The 13,825-nt window shown below is 38.3% G+C and overlaps 1 protein-coding gene across 1 annotated transcript; it reads right to left on the bottom strand.

Annotated features, from left to right (window-relative positions):
* LOC8079099 (patatin-like protein 2) lies at positions 3,724 to 5,588 on the bottom strand. The gene is made up of 4 exons (XM_002449808.2): positions 5,291 to 5,588; positions 5,009 to 5,190; positions 4,258 to 4,924; positions 3,724 to 4,126 (listed from the first exon to the last, which is right to left on the bottom strand). Exons 1-4 carry the CDS (start codon positions 5,444 to 5,446, stop codon positions 3,890 to 3,892), a joined length of 1,242 nt encoding a protein of 413 aa, XP_002449853.1. The 5' UTR covers positions 5,447 to 5,588; the 3' UTR covers positions 3,724 to 3,889.

The following is a 13,825-nucleotide window of genomic DNA, read 5'->3' as shown; positions in this document are numbered from 1 at the left end:
TCCATCCCTATGATGCCCAAATAATTATCCATTTTTATTTGGCAGTTCCTCAATCGTCGATCAATGTCTTGAATTCAACATGAGGCTACCAATCATTGTTGTCCTTTGTCATTATTTATAGTCCTACTGAGATGTGTAGTTGTGTTGCAAAAGTCGACAAATAAGTTTGATTTATTGTTTCAGATTTGTCGCTATCTTATCTTACTAATGAAGAAAATTAAACGACATATACCAATCAATCTGTCCTTTGTTTTAGATTTATGGTTTATCTACTAGTCTTCCTATACTCCTGTAGAGAGTGTATTGTCATACTATATGTTTTGTCGTTTTGTAATCCTAATACTCCTGTATAGAATGAAATATCACAAGTTTTCTCACAGGCTATACTCTCACAATCTCTCGCTTACTCACTTTCCGACCTTGCTTCGACTTTATTGTCCAATTATATTAATCTGAGATTGTTTAAATATTACAAAAAATGAATATCAAAATATGAGAAGTTAAAATAAATATTTAAGTCTCTGAACAACTTGTAAACAAAGATTTATCAACTACAACACCATCACAAATTTGATTTTAGGAGACAACTTTTTAATTATAGAAGCGGTCAAAATTTGTATCTATTTCTCAAAATAGCTACTTATTTTGAGAGATGGACGGTTTATTTTTTAAGACAGATCTGTCTCTATAAATTAATTATAAATTAATTATCAGAGAAAAGCCTTCTAAGATGTCCTTATGAAAATAGAATCTATTTTTAGAGGTGGGTTCCTTAGGAGGCCGGCGTAAAAAAAAGGCTAAAGCTTAATCAGCCCACTCACTTCAAAACTCTATATCCAAGTCACAATTGCCTCTCCTAGTCTCTCATTTGTTGTGTTATGAGAATTGGTCTTGTTTTAATAGTCTAATTAGATTTAAGCTAGCTTATAATGCTTGTTATTTCAAACTTAATATCTTATATGAAGTGAGGACGAAAGTTTGAGAGAGGTAAATGCATATGTGGGCCCATTCTATGTAGAGTTAAGATATAAACAAAACTTGGATGCTATGATCTTACATATGGTTTTCAAAGTTAGTGCCCTAGCTGGGCAAGATATCACTTGACCATGGCACAAAGGGATATCTTGAGTATTTGTTCACCTGATTTCAGTACCTTGGTCTATTTGTGATCCAACTTTGGCTCTGTGGTTTAATAATTGGTGTTTTCTAATGGAACTATCCCACCAGGGTTGTCTAATGAATAGGTTTTGGATACCTTATAATCCTAATATTCCAAATGTAGCACATATAGTTAACTGTTTTATGCGAAGCAATGGTAAAACTGTAAGAGAGGTGCTATACATGAACTCATTCTATGTTGGAACTAGGCTTAAATGGATTTGGTTGCACGATGTTACAATTCCCATATCGAAAGAACCAACCAACAAAGAGTAAAATGCACGAGTGGTCCCTAAACTATGTAATCATTCTTGTCTAGGTCCTTGATCTATGAAATTGAACATTTGGCTCCTTTATACTTTTAAATTCCCAACTCAAGTATAATTGGCGTCTATGTGGTTGAGTGGTGAGGTGGTGGTTTGTGGGTTCATGTTTTATTTGCGTCCATTTGGTAGAGATGTTTGAATTGTACTTTGGTTTTGCGCTCATTTATTGCTTCAATGACCTGGTCCTCCCTCCACCTTCTCTTATTACATCATGACACCAACATTCACCTATAAGAACCCTATTCCAATCCCGAGTTCCCAATTTGAGTGGCTTAATTTTGATATCTTAGTCCAATTTGAATTTGGTACATGCCGGTCCCTATGTGATTGTGTGGGTTATTAAGTTTTGCCTTAGTTGTTGATGGTGAGTTAGACCAACATATAAGGTTTTGAGAGTCCATATCACCAACCTACTTGAAAGCATGGACCGAAGAGTGAGAAAGTTGTTGAGAGTGTGGTGTATTTTCTTGTTGATTGAGTTAGTGGCAACATTCTTGCTTATTCACTACTATGACATAAACCATTTTTGCAATAGATGCTTCATCAACAATTGATCTAAAACCGCTCTAGTAAGTTTTTACGGCTAGTTTATAAGTAGGTGTGCATAGTGGCTGTTGGAACATGTGGTGAAAATAATTATGAAGTGCTTGCTCGTGTCATGAATTGGCATATAAAATTAAGGGGGTCTTGATCACAAGTTTTCTAGCTAGCTAAAACTAGCAGTGCTAATCATTTTCACCATCAGTTTTGTGAAAAATATGTGAACAATACAAAACAATCACACACTTCCCCAACTAGAAGATCCCCATGGCTTCATTTGCTCCTCTCCCTCAAAACAGGCGCCTCTAACTTCCTCCCTCATGTTGGTCGTCTTTTCATCCTCTTCATTCCCACCCAATAGCCAACTCCCCTATTCCCTCTCCTCCCTAATGTGCTACCATCCACTAGTAGATGCTATCTTTTCTTCTCCTTCATTAGATCCACATTGGCCTTGTGTCCTCTCTCTCTCTCTCTCTCTCTCTAACTAGAGCACCCCTGCCCTTCTCCTACACCCATAAGCTATGTTGCCCCCTTGTTAGTCTGTTGCGCTGGGTTGGTCACATAGTCATGGCCAAGCGAGGCTGGCTGGCTAGGACCCTAGCTGCACCACACCCCTGGGCTATTGGCTAGGCTAGGCAGCCACCAGAATCTTGGCGGTCAACCTTCATCCATTCATTCACATCCATTTGAGTCATCCTTGATCTTCTAACTATTGGCCCAAATTAGTGTCGTTATCATGCTTTCCATCTGTCGCGACTTTTAGATTGAGCAAGTCCACGATGGTGAGCTTTTGAGCTGCCCCCTACTCCTGATTCTTTGGGGATCTATGGTTAGCGTCGCTTATTCGATCACGGTTCCTCCAGTAATATCAATGTAGCAACTACCATAATGGACAAGAGATTGGGCGATATGAAAAGTCTTTTTGTTATAGGTTTCGAGATGTCGATTCACAATCCATGTCATGGTTGATAGATAGGAACCAGTTAAGTTGCATGCATGTCGTTGTCTAGTAAGCCCACATGAAAGAATATGGATGGCAGGTTCCACCACAAGGCTCAACCAACTAAGGTCCATTCAGGTCACCTTTTATTTATAAATTTGGTGAAACTAAAAATATGATAAAATTACAATGTTTTCGGTACAGATCAAGTTCTTGATTATTCGATATTTCAAGCAATCCAATATGCAAATAAACTTCTATAATTCTTATTCTTCCTAACTGTGGTCCAGAATAGATTCCACCTTAAGCACAACAAATTAAACTTTTATTAACATTGAAAAAAGCAATAAAAAGTATATTTGGAGCCAACATGAAAAGCCATCTTGCATTTCCAAAGTAAATTATTCCCTCCATGATCCTAAAAAAGTTGTTTTAAAATTGTCTTAAGTCAAACATTTTAAAATTTAACTATAAATAAATTCTTTTGAGTTGAGTTTAAAATTATGAAAACTGATATAAGTAGATTCATCTCAAAATGCAATTTTACAAAAATATATATTAACTATATTTTACAAATATTTTCTAACAAAAAGTAACGGTCACAGTTATTTTTGCAGACCGTGTTGATCTCCAAAACGACTTCCTTTATGTTACGTACGGATATGGAGGGAGTATACTACATAATATTTTTAATTTCTCAAAAATTTTTTGACAATTATAAACGATCGTCATACATATGCACTGGGGACCATACCAAAGTTAGAGAGCGACAACACAGATGATGCGACTATAGATGGGGCACTGTTTACAACAAACACACCAGCAAGGACATGAACTACTAGCTCTCCCAGCTATTCACTGTGCTCAATTATTTGCAATCACCAACGACATACAACAGAGAACCAACATAGCTAGCTAGTGCCTGCTAGTAGGAGTTGAGGTTGGCCTGGCGTAGCCTCCGCTCGTCGGAGAGCATCTTGGCGAAGCGCGCAAGCGCGTCCTCGTTTGTGCCCTCGCCGGCGACGGGCTCGTACATCCCCGTGTCGATGTTCACTCTCGCCACCGGCTTCTTCAGAAGCTTCTTCCCGATCCCAATCAGTGCCTCCATGTTCTCCTTCGTCGCGATGTCCACCGACGACGCATGGCCCGTCAGAGAATCGTCCTACATCCAATATATATATATATACTTTCTGATTCCATATGACCTACTAATAATATATATAAATGATGAATACATACGCCATTTACATTTACATATATAGGTCGACCGTCTCGGTTAATTTTAGTTATTACCTGAATGCGGAGGTAATTCTTCTCGCAATGGAGGGCCTCGAAGAGCACGGCGGCATGGATGTCGACCATGTCGGCGCTGGCGTGCGAGAAGATGTCGATGATGGGGGTGAACCCGCCCTCGTAGAGCCACTGGATGAGGCCCCACTTGGCGCACTGCGGCGCGGTGTACTTCTCGGCGAGCTTGGCGGACCCTGTCCCGACGGAGATGACGAGGTAGTTCCGGTACTCGGTGGGCTTACCGGGGTTGAAGTCCGGGTTCCGGCGGAGCACCTCCTTGGTGAGCATGGACATGGCGATCATGGTGGGGTTGTTGGCCGCCACGCCGCCGTCGACGAGGTGGTACTCCCGCGGCGGGCGCGCGTCGCCGGGCCCGGCGGGCTCCGTCGTGAAGTAGTGCGCCGGGAAGTAGGTCGGCGCCGCCGACGTGCTGATGCAGATGTCGGAGAGGTGCGCGTTCTTCAGCGCGTCGGTCTTGGCCTCGTACGTGGAGAAGATGATCGGCTGCAGGTACTTGACGTCGAACGCCGGCACCACGATGTTGGTGACCGTGTCCGCGATCCGCACGTCGTGCGTCAGGCTCTTGATCTTGTCGTGCAGGAACACGCCGTCGTACTTGGGACCCCTCATCGTGCCGATCAGGTTCGCCACCGGCGTCAGCCACCCCACCCTGATCGCCGGAGCATCAGCAGCTACAATCGAATCAACGTCGGAAGATCGATGGTGAACGGCGGCGAGCTTAATTAGTACGTACTTTCTCTGTGGGAAGATGTTGGGGCCGTTCTCGAGGTAGAAGGTGGTGAGGTCCTTGGCGGCGAACAGCGGCCGCCTGTTCTCGTCGGGCGCCGCCAGCATCGACGTCAGCAGCGCGCCGGTGCTCGTCCCGGCGATCACGTCGAAGTAGTCGGCGATGCGTGCGTCCGGCCCGTCCAGCTCCTGCGATCACAAACAGTGCGCCATTAATATATATAACGATGTTCCTGGCTCTGTGTCTGTTGCTGATGCTCGTCATCATAGGTAGTAGATAATATACTACCTGGAGCTTGGTCTCGAGGCAGGTGATGATGGTGGCAGGGATGAGCCCCCGGATGCCGCCGCCATCGATGCTCAGAACGGTGATGAGCCTCCCCTGCGACGGCGGTGGCTGCGGCACCGTCCCGTCGCCGGTGGCGTTCGTGCCGCTGCTGGCCATGGTGGGTTGAGTGGACAGTGGACTGAACTGCTAGCTAGGAGCACCGAAGAGCAAGGAGAGATCACTTTCACAGATGCGGTAGCTTCTCGGATCTCGTGCTCCGGTCTGAAGCTGCACGCTAGCCTACGCCCTACGGCGAGCTGGACTGTTTATATAGGCCTTGTTCAGTTTTAAAAAAAATAGATTTGGCTACTGTAATTTTTATTTGTATTTAATAATTATTGTTTAAGAGCATCTCCAAGGGCTTTGCAAATCAACTTTGCATTGCCCAATTTGCAAAAAAGAGTAGAAAACACCTCTCCAATGGCTTTGCAAATGAGGTTTGCAATTTGGTAAGGTTTGCAAATAGAGGTGGAAACTTTGCATATATGCAAACCTCCTCAAGGCTTTGCATTTGGGATTCGCAAGGAATTCGGTCCGCCACGTAGGCCGCTCGGTCCCCTCGCGCGAAATATTTTGGGCGGCATCGCGGTTGCCCGACTCGGCGCGCCAAAGGACTCCCGCACGATTTATCTCCCCCCCGCGATCTCCCTCCGCCGCCGCCACGCGACTTCTTCATCGCGCGGCTTCTTCATCGCTCGGCTTCTTCATCGCGCGACAGCTCCCTTCGCCGCCGCCACACAACATCTTCATCGCGATCTGGCACTGCGCGCGAAATTTTTTGGCCGGATGGCGCGTGGGAAAAAATTTCGGGAAAGGACTTGATGAGAATGCAAAACGGTTGGAGATCCCCCCCTTTGGGAACTTTGCAAACTCATTTGCAACTTTGCAAATCCCCTGAAATGCAAAGCTGAGAATGGAAAGCCCTTCGAGATGCTCTAATCATGGACTAACTATATTTAAAAATTCATCTCATAAATTATAGGTAACTATATAATTAATTATCTTTTTTTATCTATATTTAATGTTTAATGCATATGTTGAAAGATTCGATACGATAGAAAATTTTAATAAATTTTGAAAGAAAATTTAGAACTAATTTTGCTAAATTTGGGCCTGTTTAGTTCATAAAAAACTAAAAAACTTTTCAAGATTCACCATTATATCAAATCTTGCAGTACATGCATAGAGCACTAAATATAGATAAAAAAAATTAATTGCACAGTTTGCCTGTAAATCGCAAGACGAATCTTTTAAGTGTAGCTATAATTGGACAATATTTGTCAAATAAAAACGAAAAGACTATATTGTTAAAATCCAAAAAAAATTAATCTAAACCAGGCCTAAACAGGACCTATAGAGCATAGGTGTCCACTGCATGCCTACTGCAGCATTATTGTGAGGGAGCCGTGTCAGACGAAACAAGCTGGCTGGCATGTGGCACGCGGATCTCAGATTCGCTCTCGGTCGCTTTCATTCGTCAACAGATTACGTGCTGCATGTTCCGTGCGTTGGACTTGGCAAGGTGGCATTGGCCATCATCCTGGGGACTAGATATAAATTCGATTAGTTTAATAAATAGTAAACACGCTATATGATTGTGCCTTTTTTTCGATAAACGGAGGATGGTCGACGCGATCGTCCTTTACATTCGAGAACAAAAAATAATGTGAGTTGCTATACTTTAGGTTCTTGAATTTTAAGATGATTTAAGGAGATGATTTTATATAACCAGCTAGTATAATGAATAGAAGATCTCACTGGAGAAATTTATATAATTGTTTTCTATAGCCAAACAATCTTAACTTAGTATTACTAATTAGCTAGAGGCCTCAACAGAGACACCACGTTAATTCTCACTACACTAGTAGAAACAGGCTCATAGCTGGCGCCCTCTTTTTCTACCACAGGCGGTTCCAGTTACGACGCGTCTGTGGTATAAATAAGACGGTGTTAGAGATTTTCGGCCGCCTGTGGAAACGTTTATCACATGCGGTTGACTTAAGCCAACCGCCAGTGTAAATGGAGCATTTACACTGGCAGTTGGCTTAAGTCAACCGCCTGTGGAAACAGTTTATCATAGCCGGTTGACTTAAGCAACCGCCTGTGTTATCTCTGTATAAATACCCCTTCTTCCTCCCCGACCAGAACACAGTATCTCGCACCCACCTTCCATTGGGGGCGATTTTGGAGTTCCAGGTTTCTCAAAATACAAGGGGGAGGTTTTGATCTTCATTTCTGGAAGGAGGTTGCTAAAAGAGGTTAGTTTATGTCCCTATTGCCTCAATTTGCTCATTCTAGCTCAATTTGAGCCACTTTTTGGATCTAGGGTTTCACCATGAGTGAGAGAGAAGAATAGCTAGCTTTTTGTCTTGATTTGTTGATATGGTTAGATGGGGTTGTTTAATATGGTTGGATAATGTCTCTCAACATGTTTGCTTCTCAATTTAGCTAGTTTTTACAAGATTAAACCAATGGTGTGTTCTTGTATATTTATGTAGAGAGATAATTGTTGATTTTTTTTAATTATATGATAGTTAGGTTTTTTATTGTCACCTTCCACATCGTCTATCTATTTATAATGAATGTTGTATTTATATAGTTATGCTATACTTAGGTTTTCTAATTTATGTCTCTCTCTCTTTATAAATTTTTTCAATTTATTTATCAACATGTATGTATGTTTTATGAGTGAGAGAGAAGAATAGCTAGCTTCTTGTCTTTATTTGTTGATATGGTTAGATGGGGTTGCTTAATATGGTTGGATAATGCCTCTCAACATGTTTGCTTCTCAATTTAGCTAGTTTTTACAAGATTAAACCAATGGTGTGTTCTTTGTATATTTATGTAGAGAGATAATTGTGGATTTTTTTTAATTATATGGTAGTTAGGTTTTTTATTATCACCTTCCACATCATCTATCTATTTATAATGAATGATGTATTTATATAGTTATGCTATACTTAGATTATTTTTTAATTATGTAACTTAGGTTTTTTCCTTTAATCTCAAGCTTAACCATAAACCCTAGCTAATAAACCCTAGATAAATCCTTTGTAAACCCTTAGATCATATGAATGGTGTTTTACAGGTACTGATGGAGAGGTCATTTTGGATGTATAATTTATCAAGACTAGATCCATCATACATAATTAAATAACCACTCTCCTGTTATATAGTGCACGAAGCAACCACCGTTATCTGTCCTCTGTGGCTACTACGTGTGCGAGAACATAAGAGAAAACGGACAATATGCAAGGAACCCTGACAAGGTAATATAAGTAATAGTCTATTAAAGTTGGAAGTCATAAAATATATAATGTTTATAAACTTTCTTTGCAGGTATATAAGCAAGGGACGACGGAGCGCATGGACGAACGTGCTTTAGACAACATAGTTGAGGACATCTGCTCTAGCATGTCATTCCACGTGAAGGCAAATATCATGATGATGAAAGCCAATTATCCAGGCCAGAGTTCCGAGTGCTAACAGAGATTAGTAAGCTCAAACTTACTAAAGAGGGTTATTAGAGGACAGAAACAAACTTTGATATATATATATATATATATATATATATATGATGTGTGATGATGGATATACTCTTGTAATTAACTTTATGTCTTTGAGCACCAAACTTTGATGTATACAAATGTATGTATGAGATGAAGCATTTAAATTACATGTTGCTATGTTAGAAGACCAACCAATATCAATTTATTTAAATAATAACAATAAAATAATAAATAAATAAATAGATAAATTAAAAAATAAATAAATAATATATATTTTAATAGGTTTACACATGCGGCTCTACACAGGCGGTTCCCTAAGAGAGCCGCCTGTGTAAAAGGTTTCTACTGGCGGCTCTCAAGCGACCGTCTGTGGAAATGGACGATTTCTACTGGTCTCCAGCGCGGGCGGATCCGGAAAACGCCTGTAGAAATATGTTACCAACCGCCTGTATAGTGTGCCAATGTATTAGTGCTAGAAGTGCTAGGCAAAAAGATAAATCCAAGAAATCTCATAATAATTAGAAACATCTAGCCGACTCTAATCATCATCACGGATATTAGACGTTAGATCTATTGTAGTTTATTAAAAAGTTACCCACCACTACCATCATGAAAAATACATAAAGTAGCCCTATTTTGCATGTAAATTACCCACCTCTGACATTACAAAAGATAATTCAAAATAACTCCCTATATTTGTATACAAATCACCCACATCTATTATGAAAAATAGTTCTAAATAACCCACTAAATTTGAATCTAAATTACCCACCTTGGCCATTATGAAACATAATTTAAAATAACCCCCTAACATTGCATCTAAAATATCCAACTATGTCATTATCAAAGATAATTTAAAATAATCCTCTAACTTTGTATCTAATTACCCACATCTACCATTATAAAAGGTAATTTAAAATACCTCCTAAAGATTTTATAAATTATCCATCTTTCTCAATATGAAAGATTATTCAAAGTAATATTCTAAGTTTCTATTTAACCTATTCATATACGTCATTGTGAAAGATAATATAAGGTATTACCTTTATATTTGTATATACCTTTAAACAGTAATATATATTATTACAAAAGTCAAATCAATACCATAAAGTATTATATATATATATACATATCTGAATTAATTACATACTTCTATAATCTTGGAATGAATTGACTATAATGTTATTTCCACCATGTATATCAAATAAACATGTACATTTGTTCACTTAACAAACCATGTATCAATAACACTCCATCATAATATATTTATTTTAAATAAACTTATATATTTTATTGAAACATTATATTATGTCAATTTTATTAATTTAATTTTTTGCACTCTATGATGATGTATAACTAATAGTACACACATATAATCCTTTTATATTACAAAGTCAACATGTTTAGTGTGAGGATGCAAGCCAAGTTTCAACTTACATGGAAAAATACTACTAGGATATACACTCTTTTTAAGAAAGGATTTTTTTGAATAAAAGATAAAGAATACTAGAAAAATTACATAACTTAATTTTCATACAATTATTTAAAAAAATTAAATACCCCCTCAAGTCTACATCTAAATTATACACATCTCCTATTACAAAAAATGTTTAGATAACAAATAGAGCATGTATATGTTTCTATATTACACCCACCTCTATCAATACTAATATAGTAAGATTTGATTAAAATATATGCGTTGTGCTAACATGCATGCGATAAAATAAATATGTTATGTTTCATAACATAAATATATTTTCTTAATAACTCATATACTAATGATACTAACAAACTATTTAAAACCAGATTAGTAATGACAAAATACAATTTATATAGATTGTTACTTCAGATATATACATATATTTATGTGTTTTAACTAAATATTTGATACGTCTTTGTTGATAGTATAATGATAACTTCAAATATGGTTCATGGATAGTAAAATTCAATCATCTTGAGAAGTGTGGGAGACTTACTATATTTTTCTAGATGTTTAAAAATACTTTAGAGTAAAAATCGTTCATTATAAAGTTTAAATATTAAAATTCTCTTGAGGTGAGCACTGCTATCCCTATCTGATATCTCACTTCAAGCTCTGTGACTTATCGTAAGCAATATATAGGGTGCATGTTTCACATAATTTCTTCTACTATTGTAGTACTTAAGAACATACTCTACGATCTTAAATTATTATTTTAAAAAGGTACAAAAAGGAGAGTTAATGAAATATACAATAAGCACAAGAGTTCCAACTTAACATGAGAAGAGAAAAATCCATAGCAATCGATAAGAATAAAATTTGAAAAAAGTAAAATTTAAATTCATGACTTCATAAGATAGATGAACTTGATGTATCAAGAGCCACTATGATTAATAGTAAGGTTTTAAAGTAATTGCACATAAAATATATAGAGGTGCCATGGGAAGAAAACATGAATATGGATAAAAATATATAGATTAATTTCTTGAAGAAATAATAATTAATAAGTTTACAATAACTATATAAATGGACTAAGTATCTATTATAAGTAATTCTTTATTGGTTGGATGTATTCCCTTCATTCAACATTATAAGACATTTTCAGTTTTCTAAATATATAGCTTTTGATACACATTGTAGTCTAGATACACAGAAAAATAATATAACTAGACAAGCCAAAATGTATTATAATGTGAAATGAAGGGATTATTAAACATTAGCAAATACTTATAAACAACAACAACAACAAGAAGGAATCTAATTGGGTAGCAGTGTAGCACACAGGATGACCCATATCCATTTTGGTTCAGGTACAAAGTACTCTATATATGTGTAGTGGACAATGCTTCTCTTGCATCATGCGCTTGGGCTTATAGGGTCACTAATGATTTTGTTGAGGGTTCAAAGGTATGTGATGCATAAGACGTTCCTCCCCTTATATAGTTCGAGGGAGGGGGTGGGGTGTAGAGTTACAAAAGGAATATTGATCATAATGTATATACAATTTCCTATTTTGTTATAAGGAATCTAATTGGATCCCAATGGATCATGTTGAATTATTTGGCTTTTAAGCTTATCTAGTCGATGTCTTGTCTTCCAAGTATTTGATGCACCCAGTCCGGCTTGGGCATTTCCTTTCAGTAGGCTTGGAATTCCACATCCTAGTCAAAGTATTTTTCTAAAAAAATCCATGTATGATTTTACGTGTTGTTTATGATCATCAACAAAGTGGATTCCACTTCCCCTTTTTTGATAATCATTTCAAAACAAAACCATAATCTCCAAAGGTTTTGCACTTGAGGTTTGCATTTGAGTAATTTGCCAAAAAGCTCCAAAAGAGGTATCCAACGGTTTTGCATTTGGAGTTTGCAATTTGGGCAACTTGGCAAATGAGGGAGTAAACTTGGCAAAAATGTCAAGCTGTGGACGGTTTTGCAAACCCGATCGCGCGAGCAAAGTCACGTGCGAGGAAAGCATGCGCGCCTGGAGACCTCCTATTTTTATCCTTTGCCAAGTCTAAATGTCAATTCTCTTGGAGATGACCTATTTTTATTGTTTGCATTTTGTTATGGGAGTTTGCAAATAACAACAAATGCCAAGTCAATTTACCAAAGCCTTTGGAGATGCTCAGGATGATCCATTCTGGAGTAAGTCCCGTCTCTTGTAATTTTTTGGATCACCCGTTCCAGTGATGCAGTTCACACACACACACATTGAGTACTGATTCACTGTCACAAAAATACATATTCTACTGGACATCAATATATAGACTACACCAACATATCAAAAATAAAACACCATCTTGTCAAACCGGGAGAGAACAAGATGTGGACGCTCTAACTGCCGGTGATGAAGCTCGGTAGGTTGCCACAAAATATGGTTCGTGCAACTCATCCAGCCTTTGCTTGTGCACTCAGTACCTTTCATCTATAAGATAAGATTCTCAGAATGCCAATTCAACCTACAAATCTTTTTGGTAGGAATTTAACACTATTTTGATTGTATGTGCCACGTATCTATTCAGAAGCTACTACATATGAAGATCATTATATAATATCTCTCAGGTACCATATCACTGTTGTCGCCATCGATCACAAGATTCCGATCCAGAAACGATGGTGCTTGCATCAGGTGGATTATTACACTAATCAACCGCACATCAGAATGAAATGATTCTTTTGATCATTGGTTTTATTATAAACTGGCCGTGTGACTCGTGCAAGCATTATTTGTTGAATATTATATGGGTTTGGCCCATATACTATTTGATAATAATTAATTCTAGGACCCGTGGTAAATTCTATATTATAAATGGTTTAATTCCAGATTAGATTGACATTTTATTAACTCATCTTAAATAGGTGGTTTGTAATAGCTCCTATAGAGAAGTTGGGGAAGGGCAAAGGGGTGCCACACATGCGTGCGTGCGCGCATGCGCCGTCGCCGAGCCATGCAAGCATGACGTGACAAATGTCATGTCTTGCCAGAAGAGATCCAGGAGGAATAACGAAAATCAATTGTGTCCATTATAGCATTAACATGATTTGATGTCAATTGATTGTCCGTTTCTAATCCTGCATATTTACTTTCATCCCTGCGGGCTCCTTCTGACTGCTCGTTTTCATCGGATCGGAGCATTCCTGGCGGAGTTGTCTCCTTCCTTAGATCGGAGCTTCTACTTCTCGGTGGCCGTTCGAGGGACTGCACTGCTAACCTCCACCTTCATCTACTATGATCTACTACTTCAAATAACGCACTAATCTCGACTAGTGCGAATGTGTGTTTATAAGATACATGTGACTGTACGCGCTTGTACTTGAGTACTTGAATCTTTGATATGTTCTTTTGAGAAAGTGATTGGTACGTATGCTTTGACTGTGACCACTCAAATCAGGTGCACGTATACGAAGTAAAACATAATATAAGTTTATGAGTAAACCTGTATGCGTGTCCAAAGTTGTTCGCACGAAGTCTTACCTCTTAGTTATTGTTTTTAGTAAATATTTG

This window comes from Sorghum bicolor, chromosome 5, assembly GCF_000003195.3.
Source record: "Sorghum bicolor cultivar BTx623 chromosome 5, Sorghum_bicolor_NCBIv3, whole genome shotgun sequence".
NCBI lineage: Eukaryota > Viridiplantae > Streptophyta > Magnoliopsida > Poales > Poaceae > Sorghum > Sorghum bicolor.
The sequence above is the reverse complement of the archived record's forward strand: the minus strand, read 5'-3'. Positions and strand labels throughout refer to the sequence as shown.

Coding starts and splice junctions, on each gene's coding strand:
- LOC8079099 (XM_002449808.2), bottom strand. CDS start 5,446: ATGGCCAGCAGCGGCACGAACGCCACCGGCGACGGGACGGTGCCGCAG. Junction 5,191..5,290: donor GCCTCGAGACCAAGCTCCAG/GTAGTATATTAT, acceptor TTGTGATCGCAG/GAGCTGGACGGGCCGGACGC. Junction 4,127..4,257: donor AGAATTACCTCCGCATTCAG/GTAATAACTAAA, acceptor TATTGGATGTAG/GACGATTCTCTGACGGGCCA.